This window comes from Mustela putorius, unplaced genomic scaffold (assembly GCF_011764305.1).
Source record: "Mustela putorius furo isolate JIRA1106 unplaced genomic scaffold, ASM1176430v1.1 tig00000095_pilon_pilon_pilon, whole genome shotgun sequence".
NCBI lineage: Eukaryota > Metazoa > Chordata > Mammalia > Carnivora > Mustelidae > Mustela > Mustela putorius.
This window is the reverse complement of record NW_025421280.1, coordinates 20,672,741-20,700,338: the sequence shown is the minus strand read 5'-3', so window position 1 is coordinate 20,700,338 and position 27,598 is coordinate 20,672,741. Positions and strand designations below refer to the sequence as shown.

The 27,598-nt window shown below is 46.7% G+C and overlaps 2 protein-coding genes across 3 annotated transcripts in view; one reads left to right on the top strand and one right to left on the bottom strand.

Annotated features, from left to right (window-relative positions):
• The first annotated feature begins 836 nt into the window (after nucleotides 1-836).
• On the top strand, nucleotides 837-4,041 carry RBM15B (RNA binding motif protein 15B). The gene has a single exon (XM_004780125.3). It carries the CDS (start codon nucleotides 1,006-1,008, stop codon nucleotides 3,676-3,678), a length of 2,673 nt encoding a protein of 890 aa, XP_004780182.3. The 5' UTR covers nucleotides 837-1,005; the 3' UTR covers nucleotides 3,679-4,041.
• A 3,375-nt stretch (nucleotides 4,042-7,416) lies between these two features.
• Nucleotides 7,417-27,598, bottom strand: part of DCAF1 (DDB1 and CUL4 associated factor 1) — an 82,405-nt gene continuing 62,223 nt past the window's right edge. For both annotated transcript variants that reach the window (XM_004780117.3, XM_004780115.3), the window contains exons 23-24: nucleotides 12,512-12,764; nucleotides 7,417-8,404 (exon numbers count right to left, since the gene is read on the bottom strand). In XM_004780117.3, the coding sequence (XP_004780174.1) occupies nucleotides 8,346-8,404; nucleotides 12,512-12,764 (312 nt within the window). In that variant the 3' untranslated portion in view covers nucleotides 7,417-8,345. The remainder of the gene's footprint in view (nucleotides 8,405-12,511; nucleotides 12,765-27,598) is intronic.

Below are 27,598 nucleotides of genomic sequence, written 5' to 3'. Positions count from 1 at the left end.
TGGGCAACTGGGCAGGCTTCTCCCCGCCGCTACACCTCACCTCTGAAGAGGTCCTGGCCCTGGAAGTGGATAGAGGCACGAGCCAGTGAGAGGTAAGCGTGCAAGCTGTGGTTAACTATTGGATTTGGCCTCCTCGCCCTTAGCTCCGTTGCCGCTGCCCTGTATTACAGCCCACTATCTGCTCGGGAGGCCGCATTAGAGGGTGGAGCGTTGTGGCACCAAGGAGACCATTCCCATTCGGTAAACGGCAAGTTTGTTGGCTCGGGTTTCTCTGTCTGAACCCAGACGGGCCTCGCCTTTTGCACTCCTAGCCCATGGTCGTTGCGGCCTTTCCGGGGGCTGCTGCGTGATATGTAAACGCGGAGGATGTCTGCTTTGTGGGATGTGGGTCCTGGACGGGGCCTAGGAAGCGGCGTGCTTAGGTCCTCTCGCCTGTCTATCCCCAACCACAGTCGGGAGATGCTGTGGAGATGCCGGGTTGGGGAGATGCCACGTAGAGAGACCTCTCTGGGTCAAGATGAGGGAGCCGGGCGCCCAAAGACGCTGCCACTCCCATTCCACGCAGCGTGGACCCCCGAGCCGGAAGTGGGAGGCCTAGGGCCTGCAGCCCGCTGGGGTCGGAGACAGGGCGAACCAGCCGGGTTCTCGCGAGGTCCCGGATCTCCGCGTAGCCCGGGCCCTTAGCCACGCGGTGGCGCCAGAGCTCGCTGTCGGGCAGCTCTCGCTTGCACGCCCCTGGGGTCACGTGACACGGGGGCGGCGCATTCAGATGACGCCGGACCGGCGCAGCTCCGCTCCGCCCGCTGCGAGGTCACGTGACAGTCCGGCGCAGCCTGATAACGCGACGCCCAGCCCCTGGGCGCCGCTCCCGTCCCGCCCCGCCGCCACCGCCGCGCCGAGTCCTTTTGTCCAAGATGGCGGCGCCGGGGGCGCTACCTCCTCGGCCGCCGCCGCCGCCGCTGTGAGGGGCCTGCGGGCCGCCCGCCCGCCCGCCGCGCCGGCGCCATGAAGAGGCAGAGCGAGCGAGACTCGAGCCCGAGCGGGCGCGGCTCGTCATCGTCGGCCAAGCGGCCGCGGGAGCGCGAACGGGAGGCGGAGGCGGGCGGGCGGCGGGCGGCGCACAAGGCCTCGGGCGGCGCCAAGCATCCCGTTCCAACGAGGGCCCGAGACAAACCCCGCGGTAGCGGGGGCGGCGGGGGTGGGCATCGTGACGGCCGCGGCGCCGGGGACGCAAATCACCGTGCGAGCAGCGGCCGCTCCTCGGGCTCGGGCGCCGGCGGCGGGGGACGCGGCGGCAAGGCCTCCGGGGACCCTGGCGCTTCAGGTGCTTCACCCCGCGCGTCTCCACTGCCACCACCTCCGCCACCTCCCGGGGCCGAGCCCGCGGGTCCCGGCTCGTCGGCAGCCGCGCCCGAGTACAAGACGCTGCTCATCAGCAGCCTCAGCCCCGCGCTGCCCGCCGAGCACCTCGAGGACCGGCTCTTCCACCAGTTCAAGCGCTTTGGCGAGATCAGCCTGCGCCTGTCGCACACACCGGAGCTGGGCCGCGTGGCCTACGTGAACTTCCGGCACCCGCAGGACGCACGCGAGGCCCGCCAGCACGCCCTGGCCCGCCAGCTGCTGCTCTACGACCGGCCGCTCAAGGTGGAGCCCGTGTACCTGCGTGGCGGCGGCGGTGGGAGCAGCCGGCGAAGCAGCAGCAGCAGCGCTGCCGCCTCCACGCCGCCCCCGGGGCCGCCCACGCCCGCCGACCCGCTCGGCTACCTACCCCTGCACGGCGGCTACCAGTACAAGCAGCGCTCGCTGTCCCCAGTAGCTGCCCCGCCTCTGCGAGAGCCCCGCGCCCGCCACGCTGCAGCAGCCTTTGCCCTGGATGCTGCCGCTGCCGCCGCAGTGGGACTATCCCGGGAGCGAGCCCTGGACTACTACGGGCTGTATGACGACCGCGGGCGCCCCTACGGCTACCCTGCTGTGTGCGAGGAGGACCTGATGCCTGAAGATGACCAGCGGGCCACGCGCAACCTCTTCATCGGGAACCTGGACCACAGCGTGTCTGAGGTGGAGTTGCGGCGGGCCTTTGAGAAGTACGGCATCATTGAGGAAGTGGTCATTAAGAGACCTGCCCGTGGCCAAGGTGGTGCGTATGCCTTCCTCAAGTTCCAGAACCTAGACATGGCCCACAGGGCTAAGGTGGCTATGTCGGGCCGGGTGATTGGCCGAAACCCCATTAAGATAGGCTATGGCAAGGCCAACCCCACCACTCGCCTCTGGGTGGGCGGCCTGGGACCTAACACCTCACTGGCCGCTCTGGCCCGGGAGTTTGACCGCTTTGGGAGCATTCGGACCATTGATCACGTCAAGGGAGATAGCTTTGCTTACATCCAGTACGAAAGCTTGGATGCAGCTCAGGCCGCCTGTGCAAAAATGAGGGGCTTTCCCTTGGGTGGTCCAGACCGGAGGCTGCGTGTGGATTTTGCCAAAGCAGAGGAGACTCGGTATCCCCAGCAGTACCAGCCCTCACCCCTCCCTGTGCATTATGAGCTGCTGCCAGACGGATATACCCGGCACCGAAATCTGGATGCAGACCTACGGGTGCGGGATAGGACCCCCCCACACCTCCTGTACTCAGACCGAGACCGGACCTTTTTGGAAGGGGACTGGACCAGCCCTAGTAAAAGCTCTGACCGCCGGAACAGCTTGGAGGGCTACAGCCGGTCGGTGCGCAGCCGGAGTGGGGAGCGCTGGGGAGATGGGGACCGGGGCCTGCCCAAGCCCTGGGAGGAGAGGCGGAAGCGGAGGAGCCTTTCCAGTGACCGAGGGAGGACAACCCACTCCCCTTACGAGGAACGGAGCAGGACCAAGGGTGGTGGGCCACAGGTGGACCGGGGCTCTGACCGCACTCCTGAGCGCGGCCGTAAGGAGAACCACTCCAGTGACGGGACCAAGGAGTGCAGCAGCAACTCCCTCAGCAACAGCAGACATGGGGCTGAGGAGCGGAGCCACCACCACCACCATGAGGCTCCAGACTCTTCTCATGGGAAGAAGACACGAGAGAGCGAGCGCAATCATCGGACCGCTGAGGCTGAGGCCAAGCCTCTGGAAGAGCCAAAACATGAGACCAAAAAGCTCAAGAATCTTTCCGAGTATGCCCAGACCCTGCAGCTGGGTTGGAATGGGCTCCTGGTGTTGAAAAACAGCTGCTTCCCGACATCTATGCACATCCTAGAGGGGGACCAGGGGGTTATCACTGGCCTCCTCAAAGACCACACTTCCGGGAGCAAGCTGACCCAGCTGAAGATCGCGCAGCGTCTGCGACTGGACCAGCCCAAGCTCGATGAGGTCACGCGTCGGATCAAGCAGGGGAGCCCCAACGGCTATGCGGTGCTCCTCGCCACCCAGGCGACCCCCAGCGGGCCTGGCACGGAGGGGATGCCCGCGGTGGAGCCAGGCCTACAGAGGCGGCTTCTCAGGAACCTGGTCTCCTACTTGAAACAGAAGCAGGCGGCAGGGGTGATCAGCCTGCCGGTGGGGGGGTCCAAGGGCAGAGACAGCACGGGCATGCTCTATGCCTTCCCACCCTGCGACTTTTCACAGCAGTACCTCCAGTCAGCACTGAGGACATTGGGCAAGCTAGAAGAAGAACACATGGTGATAGTTATAGTAAGAGACACTGCCTAGCCCAGACCTATTTGCAGCTCCGCATTTGTGTCACAAAAAGCAGTTATTTTAAAAATCTGATCACCACTCCCTCCCCACATCCTATCCCCTTGGTTTGAATTCTCTGCTGGGTTATTTTGGTTCATTGGATGGGGGACCAGAGTCCTGACCCCCACCAAAAGTAAGTTCTTAGTTTTCGGGGGGGGGGGTTTGTTTGTTTGTTGTTTTTTTGTTTTGTTTTTTTACAGCAATGAGAAAGGGACTCCTGTCACGTTGATTTCTAGTGTACAAGATACTGTCTGCTGTGTTCTGTATTTTTTTTATTTTTTGACTAACTGTATGGAAAGTTGTCAGTAAAGCCTTTGTCAGAGGATGGATTTTTAATCCTGTTCAGAGTCCTGGTTTAATCAAGTTTTTCCTCCGTGAATGGAAGAGTTTTCCCCACTGCATGCACACAAATGCCCTACGTCAGCTTTGCAGCCCAGGTATAGCCCCGAGTCCTGCTGTGTTGGTGGCTCAGTCCCTCAGCTCTTTGGGCCCAGTCAGGACTACGTTCACATTTGTTTTTACCCTTGGCTAAGAGCAGGTTCACTCAGCCTGAGCAGAGCCCGGGAGCCTAAGCACTATAGCCTTTGGTAGTTTCAGAGTTTTTGTTTCCTGCGCTGTCTGTTCATTCGTTTTGAGCTGTGACTGTCCCACCATGCCCAGTCTTGAAGCCTTCTGCAAACAGGTAGTGTTGAGCAGTCGTGTGGTCTTGTAGCCAGGGGGAAGACCACTACAGTACTGATGCCACAGGGACACAGATCAGACGCAGGCTCCCCCTCTTGTTCAGCCTTAACATGGCTGTTGTGCAGCGCAGGAATACCCAGCTGGAGGCAGAGCTGCCTCGGACTCCCAGGCACACTGGAGGCCAGATGCCAGAACAGAGGGTGGGAAGAAGCTGCTTTTGGCTAATTTTTTAAATTTACCCAGTGTTTGTGAATTCTGGTTCTTCCTTTCTTGTTTGGGGGCTAGGCTTTTTAGGGGACACTGACCCCCTGCACTGAAGAATTTTTGCAACACTGTAAGGGAGCACAGTAGGTTAGGAAGATGCTCTTACCTGACGTACCTGTTTCCCAGGCATAAGGTGGGCCTTGGCCTCTTGCCCTGCTGCCGAGGAGGGACCACTGGGAGGTGTTTCTGTGGGGAAATGAAGTCACAGGTGCCAAGGTGTTGGGGGCAGTGCTAGTCAGCGCCAATCAAGCCAAGCTGGGGAGGAATATGGAGGCATCCTCCAGCTGGGAGGGAAAGATGGCTGGAAAGAGTAAAATACAGTCATCCCTGGTCCCTAATGAGGTCAGAGGGCAAATGAAGCCAGCACCACTGGGGACCAGGGAGGGAACCCAGTCAGTCAGAAGCAGTTGTCACATAGAACAGAGTCCAGATACACTGTTCAGAGTGTTCGTGAGGATTGCTGTCAGAGCTGGGGGCCAACAGCTGCCTCAGTAAGAGAAATGAGGCAACTGGCCAGGAACTCTAGGTTCTGCTGGGCACACCACTCAGCCTGGTGGCCAGCCCAGCCCAGCCTATGCAAAGGAACACGGGTGACAGCTGGGATGCTTTGAGAGAAGCTGTCCTGAGGTAGAGGTTGAAGCTGTGTGGACTGCCTGGAGGATACCTGCCTCCACAGGGAAAGGGGTCGCTTTTTGAGACCTTGGAGATTTAAAATCAACAGGGGAAGGTGCCTGGGGAAGTACTGCTCACTGGGCCACAGCTGGTGCTCATGAGAGAACAGGCACGTTCACAAGAGAAACCATGAACGAAGGATGCCTTAAGCGCGTTTATTTGAGTTTGTGCTTGCGCTGTGGCCACAACTGCTAGGGGTGTGAGCAAGTCCATGGGGGACTCGGCCAAGCACAGCTCCGCCATCCCAGGGAAGCCCATACTGCCAGAGGCTGGGGCAGGCCTCGCTCAAAGGGAACGAGGCAGGGCTGGCTTGAAGGCACGTTGCAGGGCTCCCTGTGTTCTTCGAGAAATGCCTGGGTCCCACACAGGCCAGAGTCGCCTTGCCTGTGCAGTCCATGACTTCTCTGGACTAGTCAGAGTGGGTGCTCAGAACCCAGAATCCTACACCGCCCGGCAGCATCCCCAGATGTAAACCTGCTGGGAAATCTGGTTGGAGAAGACACTTCAAACCTTGCCTTGTCTACTCCTCAGGGATAGGTGTTCTCTGGCCCCCAGAAGAATTAGTTGTGGTAAAGAACCACAGCCCGCTGTGTGTCCTTCCTCCTGCTCCTCTTCCTTGGACCCTCTTCTCCACCACTTCCTTCCTCTGGCTCTTAAGACACAGCAGGTTCTGTGAACTCTGACAGACTAACAGGGTGGGTGGTCAAGGCTCTGATTGATTTCTGCCTGCCCCAGGGAGCGAGCAGTTGCACTGCAGGCGTCCAGAGCTTCCAACTGGGGGTTCGGTCCTGTCTGACGTGTCACTTAAAGGCAAAAAAACAATCTACAGCAAATTTTGCCTCATTGTTTGCTGGTATTGTACATGTTTCTCCTAAGTCACTCCACTCTTAATTAAGCCCCGGTATAGTAAGAAAGAGGGCTGATGTCTCCTGAGCCTCTCAGGGCGTGTTGTCAAGCCAACCAGAACTCCGCTTCCCCGTCAGAGGCCCCATCTCCACCCCAGAGACCTGCCGCACTCCCAAGAGCTGCTGGTAGAGTCGAGGGAGTCCGCCAGCGGCTCAGCTGAGTTCACGACTAGAATAGTGTTCTCACTTCATGACTTTTAACCGGCTTCCTTTTGATGCATCTAGCACCAGCAGCCCAGGCTACTCCACGCTGGGTGTCAGCAGCCTATTTAAGCAGAGGCACGAAGCAGCATTAAGGGCTGAGCCCTCTGCTCGCTAAAGGACCGAGAGCTACCTGTGTGACACGAGCCCGCCTCAGTGTGTGACCAACTGTAGGGTGCTCCGAGCCCAGCAGGGCTTTGCCAGCCCCTGGTGAGTTTCAGCTGCCTTGTCTTCCTTGTTTACTTCACAACCAGATCTGTCCCCTCTTCTCTCGCCAAAGGGAGAAAAGTCTCTAGCTATTTGATAACTACACAACAGAAACCAAGAAGCTGTTATTTGGGCAACTCAAAGGAGAAGACTGTCGTCTCCTCTTCATTGTGGGAGGAAAGCAGGGCGAGGTGGGTTAAGTGAAAAGGTCAGAGCACGTGGCACTCCCCCAGCAGTACCCCAGTTCCACGACCACAGGCTGATTTTGGAGGCCAGAGCCCAGTCTCTACACATAGCCTGCCTGAGCCCCCGCTGCCCCAAACTGCCCGGCGGGAAGGACAGCTCTCGTGCACTGTTAACTCTCCCTTGAGGAAACAGTAATGACGGTCACCCAACCAACTATAGCGGTGACCACTCCTCAGCTTTGCCAGCATGTTCCTCCACAACTCCCCAGCTCCGCCAAATCTGTACTGCAGAGCTGCCTTCTTAAGTCAGAACCCAGGACAGACAGATGTGTCCACAGGGGACCAAGCCCAAACACCTCCTCCACTACCCCAGCGTGCTGCTCAGGCACTGACCGATACTCCCTCGGGGGAGGGCAGCAGACCAGGGTTAGACACTGTGACTAAGCTACTTTTCTCCCCCGAGTGCTTTATTTGGGCAGAATGAGTTCCCACCATCCTGGACTCCTCTCTCAGAAGGCCTCTTCTCCACCAGCTGGCTAGAGCTGCAGGGAAAGGGACCACCACTCCTTGGTAAAAGAGAACAGGGAAAGGCCATAAACAAACAAAGACAGACTTGTAGTTTATTTTGTATTTTTTTTAAATAAATACACTTTACATTAAAGAAAAAGGCCTTTGATTTGTAATTTCCACATTGGGGAGAAAGGGAAGAAAAAAATTTTTGAAAAACTGAATCACAAAGAAAAAGAGAGGGAGTGAACTTATATCCTCAACTCCACAAAACCAATATCCACAACGACCTTGCTGCCCCCAAACCATGAAGGTGGGTGAATCTAGGCATTTACTCAGCAAATAAGCACTGCCTTCCTCCCCACCTCTGGCACGAAGGAAAATCACTTAACCTGACAGCATGTGAGGCAACAGAACAGGTTAAAAAAATCATATATTATATTTATAATAAAATATTCTTAATCCTTATCAATTTAAGAAACCACGATTTTCCTTTTCATTTAAATACGTATGTAAAAATGCCTCTATATTGTTCTTTAGACATCATTTTCTTCCACAGAAAATGAAGTGCAGGGACAAGAGACCTGGTGGATATAAGTTCACACCCTCAGTTATAAATGCCTGGTGTTGTTTTTGTTGTTGTTTTTTTTTTTTTTCTTTTCAAATTTTATAAAAAACTATTTCTTGTTCTTTAAGTAAAGAACCTTATACAAAGAAAATATATTGTGAAATAACCCCAGAGACATGTTTTTTTTTCCCCTTGAGGAAAGAGCTGTCCGTCCTAGGAGAAGGGGGAAGCAGAATAGGGCCTAACCCCTGTTGTCTTTTTTGTGGTTGTTATTGTTTTAGAAGGACCCTCAGGTTCCTGTGAGGCTCTCTAAGCCATAATCCTCTGAATGCAGGGCATGCAGTTCCTTAAAAGCCAGCCCTGGGAGATAAAGGGAAAGGAAGGTGTTCTCAATTCATCTGACTCAGTTTCTCGCCTGTCAAGAATGTCTTCCACATGGTGAATGGCTCCTCACTCATTCAGAGATAAGATGATGTCATCTTCCAAATCAGAGTTGTCAGAGCTGTCCGCTGAAAGGTAAGAGGGAGAGACTAGATTATGCACCAGGCTTAGAGGAAGCTTTCCGGAAGGAAGCCCCTACATACACATACATTTAGACCTGAGCAAAGTTAATCACCCGTTTCCAGGAAAAAGAAAACACACCAATTAACTCCTTGGAGCTGGCTCTGGAGAATATACTTGTTGGCAACAGTGGCCATGCCTGGGACCTGTTGCTCCTGCACCTTTCACAGGGCCTGGATGCAATGCTCTATTCCTTCTAGAGGTTCTTCCTAATTGGGGGGCGCTGAAGGGGCAGGGCTGAGGGAGAAACGAGTGAACCTCCGCAGCCCTTCGGCCTCACGCCCTTCACATCCTTCCGGGGCGGGCGCACAGGCCTGCCTGGCCCCCTGCATGCATGCATGCGCGCAAGCGCGCACGCGCGCGCACACACACACACACACACACACACAGCCACTAAAAAGGCAGGCTGAGCCCAAGTAAGAATGAGATTTCTTTTAAATTCCTCAACAACACTCTTATCAGAAGACCTCATAAAGGCAGAGACTGTCAACCCAGGATTTATGCCTTTGAATATAATTAGTGGGGAACAAGTTCCCAAAAAGGAAGAGGCCAGCGTGTGGCAATAACAGAGGACAAGTCCCCGGAAACTTGAGGCTGGAGGCCAGCAGGGAGCAGCCAGGACATCCTAGAAGGTGGCACCATGTCTCCTGCACAGGAGAAGCCCTCTGCTGGACCATCTGCCTTCTCAGGCAGTGAATAGACCACATTAAGTAACACCTCTGGAAGGATCCATTGAGGAGTGAAACTAGGCAAAGGAAACTTCAAAATGAGGTACACTATGTCTGGCTAATCAAAACTGGAGAGAAACATGGTTACCTAGCTCCTAAGGATGTTGGTATTTGCCAAGCGAAGATAAGGGAAAGGTCTTGGTGCCCCCTTTTGAGGACAGCTCAGGAAGCTGCGAAACCATAAGGTCTCCAAGGAAGTGGGCAGACAGACTGAGCCCCCAGGCTGTGTGTGGGTCTCCCATCGGAGAGGGACACCAGTGGTTCCACAGCACTCCCCATATCCCCTTCACGAAGAAAACTGAAGTGGATAAAGGAAAATCAACGACCACATGGCTGGGATACAAGAAAGTCTTGAATGTAAACAAAAAAGAGAGGTCTGGACAAAGTGCTTCTGGGTGTAAAAGGGCGCAAGCACAGCCTGACTACTGGCGAGAAGTGGGGAGAAGGAACACCTGACAAGCTGAGCTGAACAGCGTCGTCAACATCCTTGCTGCAAGACCTCCAGAAGGAACTGCCAACAGGGAAAGGAAGGGTCTGCCCCCCCCAAAGCTGAGCCCAGTGCGGTGTCCTGGGCCATGGCAAACCTCCAGAGACTCCCCCAGTGCTCCCGCAATCTGAGATTCACAATGCACACCACTGGCCTGAGACCTGGCCACCAGCTGTGCAGCTGCTAAGAGTCTTAACTCTGCATCACAGGTACGGAGTATCAATGCCACTGGAAGAGGACAGGGACACAATCTTTACATAAGCAACTATCAGGTGCAGTGTTTGAGAAAACTTTCAGGGCCTGGGCACAGACTCCCACTTGGTGGTCACAGGGCTCCTCTCTCTCTACCTTCCTCAGCCTTTCTGCATCCTCAAGTGTTGAAGAGACCAGATCCCAGACCCTGGTCAGGACCTCTCCTGAAAGGCCCTTTGAGGCAAAGGCAACAACCAATCCCTACAATGTTTAACCTGCTGCTCTGTAACATCCAGGCTTTGGGAACGGTAGATCTGACTGGAACAGAGAACACACAAAAGACCTCAGGGTCAAGGTGTTTTCTCTTCCTAGAGCTGCGATTCTGCATCTGCAACCAATCACTGGGTCTCTCTGGGATCCGGGGCCTTGCACAGTTACGGGGTGGCACAGAGATGTGGTTTTCTATAGTCTCAGTCTCACATCCTAAAAGGCTCCATAAGCTCAGAAAGGTTAAGAGCTAATGGCCTAGATAATTGATGAAGCAAAATATCAGCAAACCAAGGGTACAGAGAATTTCCCTCTGCCTACTCTGATGTAAGCCCCTGGAGGCTGCTCTCAAACACCAGTGCAGGACATGCTATTCGTGCCACCTCTGCATCACCACCTCAGTTCTAGAGCCCAAGCTGAAAAGTCCTCAAGTTGTCAACTATTAGGGCATTTTCACATCATAAATATTCCTACCACAATAAAGGCATATCCTCATTGCTAATGAATTATGGTTTCTCCAGTACCTCTTAGGCCTTAAAGAAGGAATTTCCTGAACAGTTAAAGGAGGCAGTAATTTTACAGGCCAAATACAAATTTAGTGGCTTGATATTCAAATTAAGAATAAAAAAGCTGGTGCTACTCTCATACCAGGCAAACCAGCACCAGTAGCTCTCCCGGCCTACCTTGCTACTTGGAAGGAAACAGAACTTGTACCCCACGTGGCCCTACTCACAGATGAAAAAAAGGGTCAGTAAAAACTGCCCCTTTACTCTTGATACTGTCATATGTGGCCTTGCCCTTAATCCCCCTGCCCTGGCTCTCTGACCACGGCTAGGACAAGGCAAGTCCTCCCCACTGAATCACCTCAACCCCCAAGTGTGGAAGCTGGTAAGCAGCGGATGAACAGACAGAAGGCAGAGCCTGCACAGAGCTTCCTCAGTACACAACTTTGGCAAGAGGACTTATTTAAGAAAAGTCTCCCCTAAGACCTCCTGCCTTCAATTTGAGGGCTACAAGCACATACACGATTTATCCCGAAGAAAATGCATTTGGGTCACTATGGAACAGAATGTTTTACACAAAGGCTTAAAGAAGTACTGTCGCCCACCCTCTGATACCACACACATGTGTGCACATACTCCTCCTCCTACCACCAAACACCAGTGATTATAAAACCAAGCTCTACAATGAAGAGGCTTGGCATAAGGTGGGCCTAGGCCAGCACAAAGAAATCCTGTAAATGTTCTATATCAATGTTCTATATCAAATATGCTATTCAATATGGTAACCACACACGGCTACCCAATATGTCAAATGTGGTCATGAAATAAGGACATGAATTTTTAATGTAAATAATAATGGCCACATGCAGTTACTGGCTACCATGTTAGGCATCATACCTGCCCCAGGTGCGAGCACACTGGCCTGGTTAGCTATATGAAAATGGCTGGGTATCACAGGGATTACTCCCCAGTGAGGGCAGCACAAGAACCAGGACCACAGCAAGCACACGTCTGTCAACAGTGACATACATCTGTGATGCTGCCAGACAGATCCTCTTGAAGTGGGCAGAATGTAACTGCAGAGCTAGAAGACTCTTAGAACTAGTAGCTGGTTTATTCAGGATTCGTTAGCAGTCAGGAGAAAACCTGACCTCAGAAACCTGTCCTAAAGGGAAATTATCAGAAAAATTAGAGCTTGTACTTCATAATTTAGAGGAAGCAAAGATGACAAAACAAGCCAAAGAGAAACGTTTGTCACCTGGCCTTTAAGAGGCCTCAGGCAAAAACACAGGAAAAGACTCCTCCACAAGAGGGCTTTTACTTTGTAACTTTAGAAAGGAGCAGGCACAGCACCCTGTAAGCAGCTGCCCATTCCAGCTCTGCCCCTCAGGAAAAACTACCTTTGGCCTTCCATTCTAAGGCTAATCCTCTAAAACAGGAGTCAACAAACTGCGGCCCATGGGCCAAACCAAGCCTACCACTCATTCTTGTAAGTAAAGTTTTACTTCTAAGACACAGCCATGATCACTAACTTACACCTGGTCTCTGGCTGCTTTGACATCGTAACAGCAGAGCTGAGGCTTAAAGGCTTACAAGAGACACATATGGCCCACAAAGCGTAAAATATTTAACTGTCCAACCTTTACAGAAAAAGTTTGCAAACCTCTATTTTAAAGATGAGATAACAGCCTTTTAGCAACACAGTCTGGTGAGAGAGCGGAGGATCAGAGATGTGAAACTGCTTTTTCTCAAGGGGCCAGAGTGGTGAACCTACAGATGGGCACAGAACCCTGGTGGGGCTTGCCTGCTGGGAGAGTATAGGGAAGGGACCTTCCCCTGGGTGCCAAGACTCAGCCTCAGGGTCGGCCCTAGACTTACTGTCCCCCAGGATCAGTTCCACTTCCTCGTCTGCATCAGAGTCTTCATCCTCCCCATCCTCTCCCTCCTCTAGAAGGTTTGCTAGCTCCTCATCAGAGGGAGAAAAGTCATTGTCCCCATCCTCCCCTGCGTTCTCGTTGTTGTCATCCTCCTCCAACTCCGCCTCCAGCAACTGGTCAGTGTCAAGCTCATCTAGGTCATCAGTGTCGTCATCATCTTCATCATCATCTTCTTCCTCCTGTTCTTCCTCTTCCTGGTAAGAGAGCATGAGGTCCATTAGGAAAAAACACAGAGACCTAACCCATGTGGGCCACATGGGAAGTCTTTTCCTTCTTCCCAAAGGACTGGGGAGAAACTGTCAGTAAAGAGTGATAATCTAGGTGATCATTACTAATGAAGATCGAGACAGACACAGGTTCCTCAAGATACTCAAAGCACATCTTAGACAAGGATTACTGGTCACTCCACAAAGGCATTACTGGTCACACAGTCCTTATCCAAGAAAACACAAAATTCATTCACAGATGTCTCAGCCATCAATATTTTAGATTCCTAAATAACTAATAAAACCAAGGGAGCTCTTCTCGCTTCTCCTGTATCAACCAAGCCAAGTGAAATCAGTTGAGCCACTGGAACATAAAAGCAATGCTTTAACAAGACAGAGGAAGCACACAGCTGCTGAGTTAGCTCCAAAGCCCTTCAAGGTCTTGCCCTTCATCTTATAACCAAGGAAGTGAGTAAATCTCTAACAGCCCTATCGTAAGTATCCAATGATCTAAATGTCCAACAAAACTGACTGTGTAATACAGAACCTAACAGGTATCTACAATTTCTATTACAAGCCACACACACGAAAACACACACAAAGTATGCTAGAGAAACCGTCCTTCCCTCCATTCTTAAGAGATCTTTCCAAAATCAGGAAAACTACCAAAAAAACCTAATGAAATATATTTCTGGCTCTGGGTACCCTGGGCTTTGAAAGGGTACATTCTAGCCTCTGCCACAAATTTCAACTTTGCACTAGAATCCAAATTATGTTCTTTCCTGTTGAAAGGAAATAAAGACCCCTGTTTTGATAAGGATAACAGGTGTTCCCAAGTAAATGTGACCATCATTCACTTTTCCTTCTGCTTGAACACCAAGTGCCAACCTTGCGAGTAGCAAAAGTATTCTAATTCCTGCAATAATAAAATATAAAATTCATTTAAAACATCAGCCTAATGAAAGTTAAGAAAGAACAAGCCCAACGTATACAGAAAAAATATATATATATAGCGTAAAATACATTTTTAAGTGTTGCTGCATGCCAATCAAATAAAACCTAAAATTTTGTCCTTATTTGACCACTAGTGTTCATCAGCTATAATATAAAGTACACTCATATTTATTAGAGTAGCCATGCCTTTATGGACTTTTGATAATTTTGGAACCACCCCTTAGAGACTTTTTGATATGCTGTTTAAGACTTTTAACAATTTCCAGCAGCTACATGGGAAAGACTAACCCCTTTACTCAGTAAACCTAAGACTTGTACAGAAGTGTCTGGGGTCTAGACCACAGCTTGCACATGCTTGAATATGAAAATACATATGATGCTTGAATATGAAAATACATATGTTCTACAGCCTAGGCCACATTATCTCCTCCATACAGATGGCTACTAAGTATTCACTTACTGGAAAGGCGTTACCAGTGCTTAGAGGCAGTGATGACAAACTGAGACACAGACAAGCTCCTTAACCCCTACAAGCTTATCAGCTCACACAAATATTGGAAAAAGGGAGAAGGGTCAAGATTCAGGGAAAAATCCAAAGTGCTTACCAGATTACAATTTTTGCCTCTTTTTTCCAGGCATATTTTCATGGCCTTGACCAAAATTAGTTCTAATCCATTAATAAAGTACCACAGTTAAAAACGAGTACATTAAAGAAAAAAGTATCCAAAGCCCTGTGTTTCTTAAGCCTCTATGGGACAATATAATTATTCATTTCGAATTTAAGATAACTTTTTTATTTTTAGTTTTGATCCTAAAATACATAGTTACTGATTACACATATGGCATTATTTAAAGAGTGGGACAGGAGAAAATGCCCAGGCTTTGGGATCAAACACACCTGGGTTAGAATCCTAGCTCTGCCAATTACATGGCATGAGAACCTGGGCAATTAACATAAATTTTCAATGTCCCATAACTTTTAAAGGTCCACAGTTGTGTAGGTATGTAACAGGTTACGTGGTCCAAACAGACATCTCTTAGCCAACAGATTTAGGAAAACCATTCTTTTTCATTTCTAAAAACACCAAAGCCTACCTGATCCAAGAGAAATGCAAAGAAGGTCCTAACTCAAAAGAAATCCTAGAAAAATACGTCAATCAGGGTCTGAGCTCTGAACTACAGAAAACGTTCCAAATTCTTCCAGAAGACTACGAATTCAAAACCTTTACTTAATTTTGTAGTAGAAGAAATAGTTTATATATATTCATCCTAGAAGACCATGAGAATTTATGTGACCATGACAAGGTAAGGGAAATGACTAGAAGGGGAGGCTCTACCTGAATCTCAAGTAAAATAAATCACTCCATCATTTAAACTCTATGGTTAATGATCAATACTGGTTTAACATGTATTTTGTTACACATGGATATGGCCATAAACTTACTTTCTAAATTTTAAATCTGAAACCTGAATCATGAAACGCACTCACAAGATCTGTCCAAAATACTGTACAATCTGGGGCACCTGGGTGGCTCAGTCAGTTGGGCATCTGCCTTCAGCTCAGGTCATGATCTCAGGGTCCTGGGATTAAGCTCCCCGTTGGGCTCCCTGCTCAGTGGGGATTCTGCTTCTCTCTCTCTCTCTGTCCCTCCCTCCTGTAGTGCTCTCTCTCTCAGATTTAAAGAAAAAAAAAAAAAAACTTGAAAGAAAGAAAAAAGGAGAAAGAGGGAGGGAGGGAAAACAAAATATTGTAGGGTCTAATTCTGTAGCTGAACTCAGAAGAGAGTCTAGGAAGTAATTTTAGGAGGATTCTTTGCTGGTTTAAGTACCTGATTGGCAACATGAACCCCTTTCTTTCATATCTAAAGATTTAAAAAGTGGTCAAACAGTGGTTTAAAAAAAAAACAAACTAGAAATGATTACCTAATGAAAAAAAAAATCTTGCTAAAATCCAGAATCCTCTCAAACAACATTTTTTTTTAAGATTTTATTTATTTATTTGACAGAGAGAGATCACAAGCAGACAGAGAGGCAGGCAGAGAGAGAGAGGAGGAAGCAGGCTCCCCGCTGAGCAGAGAGCCCGATGCGGGCCTTGATCCCAGGACCCTGAGATCATGACCTGAGCCGAAGGCAGCGGCTTAACCCACTGAGCCACCCAGGCGCCCCTCTCAAACAACATTTAAATAAGGTTTTAGATCTAGGAATATAATGGGGTTTTAAAAAATTCTCTAAGAATTTAAGGCCTTGGAAACAGAATTAGAGGAACGCAGGGCCAGGATGTTTTGAACTTCTAATGAATTCTCCTATAGGAAGAATACCAAAACTCTTCCCAATTCCACTGCTAAGCCAATTTCATGGTTGTCCAAAGCCCCAAAGCCCTGCAGATTAACCAACCCAATCCCCTCCTATACAAAGAAGTCAACTGGCACGAGCTCCCACAGCTGCCCTCTGGTCCCATCTCCACATCTAAACCTTACTTAACCCAGGTCTGAGTAGGAAGCCAACCTTCCACTCATGCTCTGCGCCACAGTCCTCTCCAGATGTTATTACCTCAGCCACCCACCACACCTCCCACACACCCACCTTCACCCTTCTCCCCACTGGCTTCTCCTCTTCTCTGAGGAGGGCCAGGCTGCCATAACCTAAGCACTTCCCATCCACACAGGCTCCACACTGCTTCCACCCAAACCCTATTCCCCACCTCCAGGGACCCACCACCACTTGCTCACTCAATCCCTCACTCTCTCTTCTCCCAACACTGGACAGTCCGGCTTTTGCCCACAGCACTCCACAGGGCAGCAATTAACAGTGTTTGCTCCAGAGCCAGGATGCTGCCACTGAACTCTACTGATACAATAACTGACTTAGGGATGATTTCCTTCGCCTCATAGGGTTGTTGTTAGCATTTAAAGGGGGGAAAATGTGCATGCATGTATGTAAATAATCTCTTTGGAAACTAGCTAGCATACACGAAGTGTTCAACAAAAGTTTGCTGCTCCTGTTACAAGGACTGCAACCTTCCTAAAGGAACAGGCAGGCCTGGAGGCCAACCAGGGGGCTTCTCTCTGGTGATAACAATCCTGGCCTCCACAGCGGCTCATCTGTACCTGGTCTCTTGCGGATCTCCTTTGCACAGAGGTTCCTACAACTTTAATTTCTGCCTTCATAATTTCCACTAATTCCTGAATCTTTGAACTCTCAGACGGCTCCACCCATTTGTACCACAGAAACTTAAAATCTCTTAATTCTAAAACTGAACTCAAAGCACCATTAAAGCCAGCAACTTCTATACTTCTCCCAGTTACCAGGTGAAAATCTCACATATCTTTCACATCTCCTACTCCAGTGGCTTCACAGCCAGTTCACTACTGTTTCCCAGAAATGTAAGGTCCCCAGGACTCCCTCCTGTCTACTCCCGTTACCCTCACGAATGCTCCCTCCTCACGCACTTTCTCCCTTTCTCTTCCTCGTCTCCAGTCTCTCCAGCTCTCTATGGTCTTATCCATTTCCAGATCCAAAACCCCAGGAGCTCCATCAACATGGCCCTTATTCCAGAAATACAGCAGAAGCACTATTTACTGATCTAATGCCAACTTCCGTGAAACTCAATTTCTTGTTAAAGAGGTGATTTAATTCAATCAGTGGCTCCTTCTCAGATGTGATCATCAGAAGCACCTGGGAAAAAGTTTTCCAAAATATTCCTAAACCTCACCCAGGGTCCAGGCTGACAGAACCAGCCTTTCTAAGTGAAGCTCACCCAGGTGAATTTCAGAAAGTTTGCCCAGGAACTGTGAAGGCAACCCTAATGAAGATGTCCTCTGAGTACCTTCTGGTTCTAAAGTTCTCCTTTTCTGTAATATACCCTAGCCACAGACTCCCAGTGACAGAACCAAAAAGCTGATTCCAGGTAATCCACTGACCTTCTCTGCTACATCCAACTGTCTTGTTCTCTAGGACTTAAATAATTTGATTTTTTTAATTAGTGCATTTGTTTCTAGACCATTCAAAATTCTTCTTGAATACATGTCTCATTTTCAAGAGAAATAGTTTCTAGCTTATATTACCTTCAAAAATACAACCAACCTCTTAGAAAAACAAACCTCTGGTCATGCTTTAAGAACTGTTAATCTAAAAACTATGATAGCTTTATAAAAATGTAATTAAAACCTGAGTCTAAGGGCACCTGGATGGCTCAGTCAGTTGAGCGTCTGCCCTCAGCTCAGGTCATGATCCCAAGGTCCTGAGTTCAAGCCCCACACAGGGCTCCCTGCTTGGTGGAGGGCCTGCTTCTCCCTCTTCCTCTGCCTGCTGCCCCCCCCCCATTTGTGCTCTCTCTCTCAAGTAAATAAATATTTTAAATAAATAATAAAAACCAAGCATACTCTCTTGACAATTCATTCAACATGTCATATTATATAAAAGGTGAACTCCTGCTTCTCCTTCTGACACTTGTTCCTGGTGTTAACAATCAGTAAAAGCTCATTTCAGAGTCATAAACACTTATATTTTTCTCCTCACAGACAGAATCTAACTCAGAGATACTTTAAAAATTTAGCGGGGGAAGGGGAGGGCGCCTGGATAGCTCTGTGGGTTAAGCCTCTGCCTTATGATCTCAGGGTCCTGGGATCAAGCCCTACGTCAGGCTCTCTGCTCAGCGGGGAGCCTGTTTTTCCTCTCTCTCTGCCTGCCTCTCTGCCTACTTGTGATCTCTCTCTCTCTCCTCTGTCAAATAAATAAATAAAATCTTTTTTTAAAAAAGTTAAAAAAAAAATTTAGAGGGGAGAAAACGACCTTTCAGGAATCAATGTCCAGGCTTACAGGAGGTGTGTAATCAGTAAAGATTCTTACCATCCACTTCTAGGAAGTGGAGAACACACAGGAAGCACAGCAGACAGTGTGTCCCAAATTCCAAAATGGAGTGGAGAAAAGAGAGCATTATTCTGTTTTTGCTTTTTTAATTTAAGGTTAACTATAATTAGCTGAAATGTACTGAAATGTACTGCCTTTTCAAAATCTATGAACAATGATCAAATTAACTGATCTTTGGTTTTATAATTTTCCTACAAATACCAAAATTCCAATGGATAATATGAGCTTTGATAAGTGACTGGCTTATCTCTGCTTTCATCAAACACCTGAAGGCTGGAAAACTAGCAAACTTAGGAACCAAATATTTACGGATGTCAAATACATCATATAGGTCTTCATTCAACAATATGTTGATTCCATTCATCCCTTCTTATTAATCTCCAAACTTACTAAAACATAAGGGTAAAAGACAACCATTTCTGGGGTATGTAAATTATATCTCAATAAAGCTTTCTAAATAAATATATATTTATATAGGCACTTTATACTGGACCATTTCATCAGGTGGCAGCTGACCATTCATACTTCTAATTTTATTTTGCTAAGGTGAAAAGGCAAATTCAAAGGTGTCAGTCACAGGTGGTAGCATCCCTGAGCCATATAAGTCATACCTGGGATATCTGAGAAGACCTGAGAGCAGATATCTAGACTAGGACAAAATTTGAATGGCAAATGACTTGTAAGAAAATTAAATCTCTAATTTTAAAATTAGGTGAAGCACACAAAGGAAAGTAAGTTAAAAATAAAATCAAGCTGGCACAGGGAAGAGAGAAATCTAATGGAGATAGTAAATATTGCAAACACTACTGCAAGGTTCCAGGAGGATGTGTGAATCAACAGAAATCAGAATACAAAGGAAATGTGCTTAGACAGATATGGTATATCCCACTAATACACCTCTAAATCAAAATCAAAATGCCAAGGGCTTAAGAGTAAAACCAGTTCTCTAAGGAGATCCTTTAAATATGAAATGCACCAGATAATCCCTAAGTACAGTGGTGTCAGTATGTAATGAAAAAAGCCTTAAAATCCAGAAGCAATGCTAACTTACCTACATTGCCTACAAAGACACCTAGTTCCCTCCCAGCTAGAAGCTTTTAGGTTCTTCCATGGACTGGGTCCTAGGACCACTCGTTAGGGCTCTCTTGAGCCCGCCCCTCTAGACTTCGGCTGTCCATGACAAGAAAGTCACTGTTTTTCCTTCCTGCACCACAAATATAGAAGTCCTAACAAATACTGTACCCATGCCCCTTTCTAATCTCTGTTTAACCTCTCCAAAAGGCAAGGTAAACAGAAGCACAAGAGAAGAATCAAGAAGTCCTTTCTCTTAAGTTGTTCCTCTATGGTTGTCTCCTGTTTCCATAGCCAGTCATGAGAAAATTCACCTCTCATCACTTCATGTCTGCAAGAAGAATGAGGCTGACCCCAAGAACAGCAGCCCTCCAGATCCCAAGGTGTCTAGGGCAATGCCAGATTCTCTTTTTCTGATCTCCTCCTCAAAGACAATGGGTACGACATGGACTGGACCACAGGTCACAGTCTCAAGACTATTATTTCCACTCCCTTATAAACTGCAAGGATATAGGAGGGTAGGAATAATGGTGCTGATAATTAACTTAAACCCAATTCTTGTTTCAGATTTACAGTACAACATGTAACATCCAAGAAGCCTGAGACAACTGATAGGTGGTAATGATCTACAAGTGACAAGGGTAGCGATGAATGAAGCCAGAGGACAAGATGGTCTGTACCACTGTAATATACTGACAAACAGTTCAACAACATCATCTCCTATATCTGTTCAAGGATAAAGTACATCATGTTTCATGACAGCTATAGTGGAAAAGAGTGTGCATTAAGGGAGTGGAGTGACTAAGGTAACGAAAGGCCACAAGAATAAAAGAACAGACACTATTAAGAAACCAAACCAGGGCAACCACGTGACATTTGGAGGATCTAATACCATTTACAAGCTCTGCTACCAAGAAACACTACCAACATGTACAAGTTAAACAGTACAGCACTCAAGAAAATATGAAGATCCATGTCACGAATAAACCAAAGATCTCAAAGAGAACCTGGGTGGCTCAGTTGGTTGTGTCCAACTCTTGATCTCAGCTCAGGACTTGAACTCAGAGTTTTGAGTTCAAGCCCCACACTGGGCTCCACGCTAGGTGTGGAGCCTAGTTAAAACAAAAATTCTCAAGTATCCTTCTGCAGAACTCTCCCTTTTACCCATATCTCAGAACTCACATGAGCTTTAAACAATACAAGCTCCTCTCACCCATGAACCAAAGAGATCACGGAGGACCCTCTAAGCCATGCACTGGAAAGCATTAACAACAACCCCCTTCCACACTAGGGAACGCCTAGAATCACGGGGTGAAGTGTTTTGTTGGGGGTTTTTTTGGGGGGGTTAGGGGTGTTAAGATTTTATTTATTTATTTGACAGAGAGAATACAAGCAGGTGGAGCAGCAGGCAGAGGGAGAGGGAGAAGCACAGTCCCCATGGAGTGGGGAGCCTAATGTGGGGCTCAATCCCAGGACGCTGCAATCATAACCTGAGCCAAAGGCAGACACTTAACTGACTGAGCCACCCAGGTACCCCAGGTGAAGTGGTTTTGAACTCTAGAGCCTAACTGTCCTTTTGAATAAATATAGCATTCAAAAACCCATGGTACTGCTTCTGGTTTCCAGTGTGGCATGTGAGCTGAAAGTCACCACCCTTAAAACACTGAACAAACTGAAAAGTCAACAACTCTTTTTAGATTTGACAGAGTGGGGTCACTGGGACACCAGTGCCCCCAAAACTGGAGACACCAACAAGAAAATGCAAAAAACGGTAACTAGTCAGAGCATAAACCCAAAAGGATAAACCTCCATAGGTACCAGTGCCAAGGTTGGGAAACCTAAACTATAAACTCACAAATTGCTAGACACAATTCTGAGGATAAATCTTGAGAGAGAAAAACTCCTCGGGGACCCAGTCATCAGGAAGGAAAACACACAACTCCAGTCCACTCTAGCCACCCTGTCCCTCTAAAAGGGGATGGAAAAAACTCAAAACCATGTGTGAAGTTCATAGTACAGAGGTACAGACTCACTAAAACACTTCCCTTCTCCCACACCTTGCCACCACATTACTAAAGGCCAACTGACAGTTCTTTTTATCCAGCAAATCATATCCAGCTATCAAGAAAAAAATTACAGGCGCCTGTCTGGCTTAGTCATAGGAGCACATGACTCTTGATCTCTGGGTTGTGAGTTTGAACCCCAGTCATCATACACACACTGGGTGTAGAGATTGCTTAAAAATAAAATCTTAGGGAAAAAAAAATTACAAGACCTACAAAAGGGAAAAACACACAGTCTGAAGAGACAGAGCAAGCAATGGACCCAGCCCTAGATATGGCAAGAGTTGTTAGACCAGGAATTTAAGACAACCATGATCAAGACATTAAGGGAGGTCTCTAATGAAAAAACTGGATAGCATGCAAGAAGAGAAAGGCAACAGGAACAGAGACATGGAAATCTGAAGAAAGAACCAAAAAGAAATACAATCAATTAAAAACACTGCGACAGGGGTGCCTGGGTGGCTCAGTGGGTTAAAGCCCCTGCCTTCAGCTCAGGTCATGATCCCAGGGTCCTGGGATTGAGCCCCACATCGGGCTCTCTGCTCAGCAGGGAGCCTGCTTCCCACCCACCCCTCACCTGCTGCCCCTGCCTGCCTCTCTGTAATCTCTGTCAAATAAATAAATAAAATCTTAAAAAAAAAAAAAAAACCACTGTGACAGAAATGAAGAATGGCTTTGATGGGCTTTATTAGTAGATTGTACATAGCTAAGAAAAGAATCTCAGAGTGTGAGGATATCTCAAAAGACACCACCAGAACTGAAAAGCAGAGAGAACAAAGACTGAAAAACAGAACAAATATCCAAGAACTGTGGGATGAGTACAAAAGGTGTAACACACTCATAACAGGAATTCTAGAAGGAAGAGAAAAAAAGAACGGAAGACATATTTGGGGGCAACTTGGTGGCTCAGTCAATTAAGCCTCAGAGTCCTGATACTAGCTAGGTCATGATCTCAGGGTTGTTGGATCAAGCCTCACGTTGAGCTCCACACTGGGCCATGGAGCCCGGTTAAGATTCTCTCTGTCTGGGGCACCTGGTTGGCTCAGTGGGTTAAGCCTCAGTCATGATCAGGTCATGATCTCGGGGTCCTGGGATCGAGCCCCACATCGGGCTCTCTGCTCAGCAGGGAGCCTGCTTCCCCCACCCCTCTCTGCCTGCCTCTCTGCCTACTTGTGACCTCTCTGTCAAATAAATAAATAAATCTTTAAAAAAAAAAAAAGATTCGCTCTCCCTCTCTCTTCCCCCCCCAAAAGAAGAAGAAGAAGAGAAAGAAAAAGAAGGAGGATGAGAAGAAGAAGAAATATTTGAATCAATGATGACTGAAAATTTTGTCAAAATTAAAGTCACACCACACCACAGATCCAGGAAGCTCTAAGAACACTGAGTAAGTTAAATGCCCCCCAAAATAACCTACACATAGGTACATCATTTTCAAACTACAGAAAATCAAAGATTAAAAAAAAAAATCCTTATGCAGCCAGAGGGGGAAAAGACCTTACCTACAGAGGTACCACACATTTCCTCAGAAACAATGCAAGCAAGGAGAGAGGGAAGTGAAATACTTAAAATGTTGAGAGACAAAAACCACCAACCTAGAATTTCATAATCTTATCCTATGAAAGTATCCTTCAAAAGTGGAGAAATCAACTCTTCTTCAGACAAACAAAAATTGAGGGCATTTGTTGCCAATGGACCTATCTTGCAAGAAATGTTAAAAGAAATTCTTCAGAGGGAAGGATAATGATCAAGGTCAGAAACTCCAATCTACATAAAAGAAGAGCAGTGGAGAAGGAAAAAGTAAAGGTCGAATAAACGTTTTATTTTTCTTCTTTTTTAAGAATTTGTTTATTTATTTAGAGAGGAAAGAGCAAGTGTGGGTGTAAGCAGAAGGGAGGGGCAAAAGGGAAAGGGAGCAATAGACTCTGCTGAGCAGGGAGCCGGACTCAGGCTTAATCCCAGGACCCTAAGATCAGGACCTGAGCCAACAGCAGATGCTTAACCAACTGACCCCCCAGGCGCCCCTATTTTTCTTAATGGATCTTTGTACAAGATAATAACAGTTTATCCAAAATAACACCAATAACGTGTGATTATATAAGATTATGTGTGTGTGTGTGTGTGTGTGTGCACACACATATGCTTATGTATGCTTATACATAAATATAATGAAGGGCAGCAATAAAACAAAGGAAAGGAGAGAAAAATTAGGATATTTCTATCTTAAGGTACTTGTACTACCAAAAGAGGTAGTGTCATCTGAAAGTGGACTTGGATTACATGTAAAGGTATATATATATAGCAACCTCTAGGAGAACTACTAAAAAAAAGTATAACTAATATGCTAACAAAGAAGAGAGCTGAAACCTAGAAAAATGCTCAATTAAAACCACAAAACACTTATAAAGAGTAGCAGACAAAAACAGGAACAAAAAACAAGGGCAACAAAGAGAAATCAGTAGCAAGTACACAAATGAAGCCAACTATACCAATAATCACTGGGAATGTCAATACTCCAAACACATCAATTAAAAGACATTATCCATGTGGATCAAGAAGCAAGACGCAGAGGCGCTTGGGTGGCTCAGTGGGTTAAAGCCTCTGCCTTCGGCTCAGGTCATGATCTCAGGGTCCTTGGGATCGAGCCCCACATCGGGCTCTCTGCTCAGCAAGGAGCCTGCTTCCTCCTCTCTCTCTGCCTGCCTCTCAACCTACTAGTGATCTCTGTCAAATAAATAAATAAATTGTTTAAAAAAAAAAAAAAGAAAAGAAACAAGAAACAAGACCCAACCAACTACATGTTGTGCACTAGAAACCCACTTTAAATAAAAACACACATACATTTCAAAAATAAATGCATGGAGAAAGAGATACCATGCTAACATGAATTTAAAAAGTCAAGATAACTATATTATTTTCAGACAAAGCACACTTCAGACCAAGGAAAGTTATCAGGAATAAAGAAGGGCATTATATGATGATAAAGGAGTCAATTTTCCAAGGAAACATAACAATCCTTAACATATACATGCCTAATACAGAGCATCAAAATACAGGAGGAAAAAAAAAAAAAACAGGAGGCAAAAACTGACAGAACAGATGAATCCATTTACTGTAACTGGAGACTTTAATACCCCTCTATCAGGAAAGAAAAGATACAGGGACTGCCTAAGTGGCTCAGTGGCTTAAGCATCCGACTCTTGACTTCAGCTCAAGTCATGATCTTGGGGGTCCTAGGACTGAGCCCCACATCAGGCTCCAAGCTTAGCACAGTGTCTGCTTGTCATTCTCCCTCTGCTCCTCCCCCCAAGCTTGGGCACTTGAGCTCTCTTTCTCTCACTCAAATAAATAAATAAAATCTTAAAAAAAGAGAGAGAGAGAGATGGAAAGATACAGCAGGAATAAAATCAGTAAGGACATGGCTGAAGTGATCAAACCACCTATCAACTGAATATAATGGACATACATTGACTACTTTGTCCAACAACTCAATACACATTCTTCTCAAACTCACATGAAATATTCACCAAGATAGACACATTCTGGGCCATGAAGCACACCTTAACAAATTTAAAATAGAAATCATATAATATTTGCTCTCAGACTACAATGGCATTAAACTAAAAATTAGTAACAGAAGTATAGTTAGCAAACCCCAAATACTTGGAGATTAAAAAACACACTTCTGAATAGCATGAGTCAAAGAAATCTCAAAAAATGCTTTGAACTAAATGAAAATGAACACACACTTACAAAATCTGTGGGGTGCAAGGTAACTAGTGCATAGAGGGAAAATTACAGTACTGAATGCATATTATTAGACAAGAATAGCTTGTCTAAGCTAAGCTTCCACCTTAGAAAACTAGAAATAGAAGAGCAAATCAAATCCAAAGCAAGCAGAAGAGAAGAAGAGAAATCAAGAGTAGATATCAATGAAATTGAAAACAGGAAATTAATAGAGAAATCAATGCAGTCAAAGCTGGTTCTTTAAAAAGATTGATAAAATTAGGGGCAACTGGGGGGCTCAGGTCATGATCCCAAGGTCCTGGGATGGAGCCCCGTGTCAGGCTCCCTGCTCAGTGCAGATCCTGCTTCTCCCTCTCCCTCTGCCCCTCCCCTGCTCAAGCTCTCTGTTGCTCTCTCTCAAATAAATAAATAAAATGTTTAAAAAAAAAAAAAAGACGATAAAATTGGTAAGCCTCTAACCAGGCTAAGAAAAAACGAGGACACAAATTACTAACATCAGAAATGAAAGAGAGGACACATCAGTATACACCCCATGGACAATAAAAAGGTAAAAGAATTCTGGGGCACCTGGTGGCTCAGTCAGTTGAGCTCAGCTCAGGTCATGATCTCAGGGTCATGGAACCAAGCTCCACATTGGGCTCCACATTCCAATGCTTCTTCTCCCTGCTTGCACATGAGCACTCTCCCTCTCTCTCAAAAAAAAAAAAAAACTAATTAATTAAATCTTTAAATTAAAAAATGATAAAAGAATTCTATGAGGGGTGCCTCGGCGGCTCGTGGGTTAAAGCCTCTGCCTTCAGCTCGGGTCATGGTCCCAGGGTCCTGGGATTGAGCCCCACATTGGGCTCTCTGCTTAGCGGGGAGTCTGCTTCCCTTCCTCTCTCTCTGCCTGCCTCTCTGCCTACTTGTGAACTCTGTCAAATAAATAAATAAAATCTTAAAACAAACAAACAAACAAAAAGAATTCTATGAACTGTATGCCCACAAATTTGATAACCTAGATGAAACAGACCAACTCCTTGAAAGACAGACACCATTTTCCAAAATGCACAGATGATCTGAATAGGTGTTTAGCTATTAAAGAAATTTAATCAATAATTAATAACCTTCCAAAACAGAAAGCACCAGGATCACATGGGTTTACTGATGAATTCTACTAAACATAAAAAAGTGTATCAATTGTCTAAAATCTCTTCTAGAAGACAAAAGCAGATAAAATACTTTCTGATTCATCATATGAGTCCAGCATTATCCTAATACCAACCCCAAAGACATTAAAGTAGTACCCCGCTCCTTATTCAACAGGGATATGTTCCAAGACACCCACCCCCAGTGGATACCTGAAAATAAGGATAGTACCAAATCCTACATATAGGGTTTTTTTTTGCTAAACATGAATGCCTATGATAAAGTTTAGTTTATAAATTAGGCACAGTAAGAAATTAGTAACATGTGAATATGGTTTCTCTTTCAAAATCTGATTGTATTCTTCTGACGATGTAAGATGATAAAATGCCTACATGGTAAGATGCAGTGAGGTGAATGAGGCACTGTGATGCAGGCTATTACTGACCTTCTGACCATACATCAGAAAGAGGATCACCTGTTTCCAAACTGGAGTTAACTGCAACAATGGAAAGTGAAACCACAGAAGGTGAAACTATAAATGGGGGGCTGGAAGGGAGGGAGGGGGGACTACTGCATAAGAAATGAAAAATACAGTCCAACCTCTTTCATGAACACAGATGTAGAAATCCTCAATGAAATATTAGCAAATCATATTGCACACTGTATAGAAAGAATTATACACCACAACCAAATAGGATGTATTATAACTATGCAAGGATGGTTCACATTTTAAAATCAATTAATTTAATTCATTACTTCAACAGGTTATAGAAAAAAGATCGCATCAACAGATTCAGAAAAAGACTAACAAAACCCAACACCCATAACTGAAAACTCTGAATAAAACAGGAATGGAGGGGAGCTTTCTTCAACCAGATGAAGGACTGTTAAGAAATCACAGCTAACACCATACTTAATGGTGAGAAACTGAGAACTTCCCTGCTAAGGTCAGAATCAAGATCACTACTTTTCAACATCATACTGGAAGTCCTA

Excerpts from the sequence above, each read along its gene's own strand:
- RBM15B (XM_004780125.3), top strand. The coding sequence starts at position 1,006 with ATGAAGAGGCAGAGCGAGCGAGACTCGAGCCCGAGCGGGCGCGGCTCG.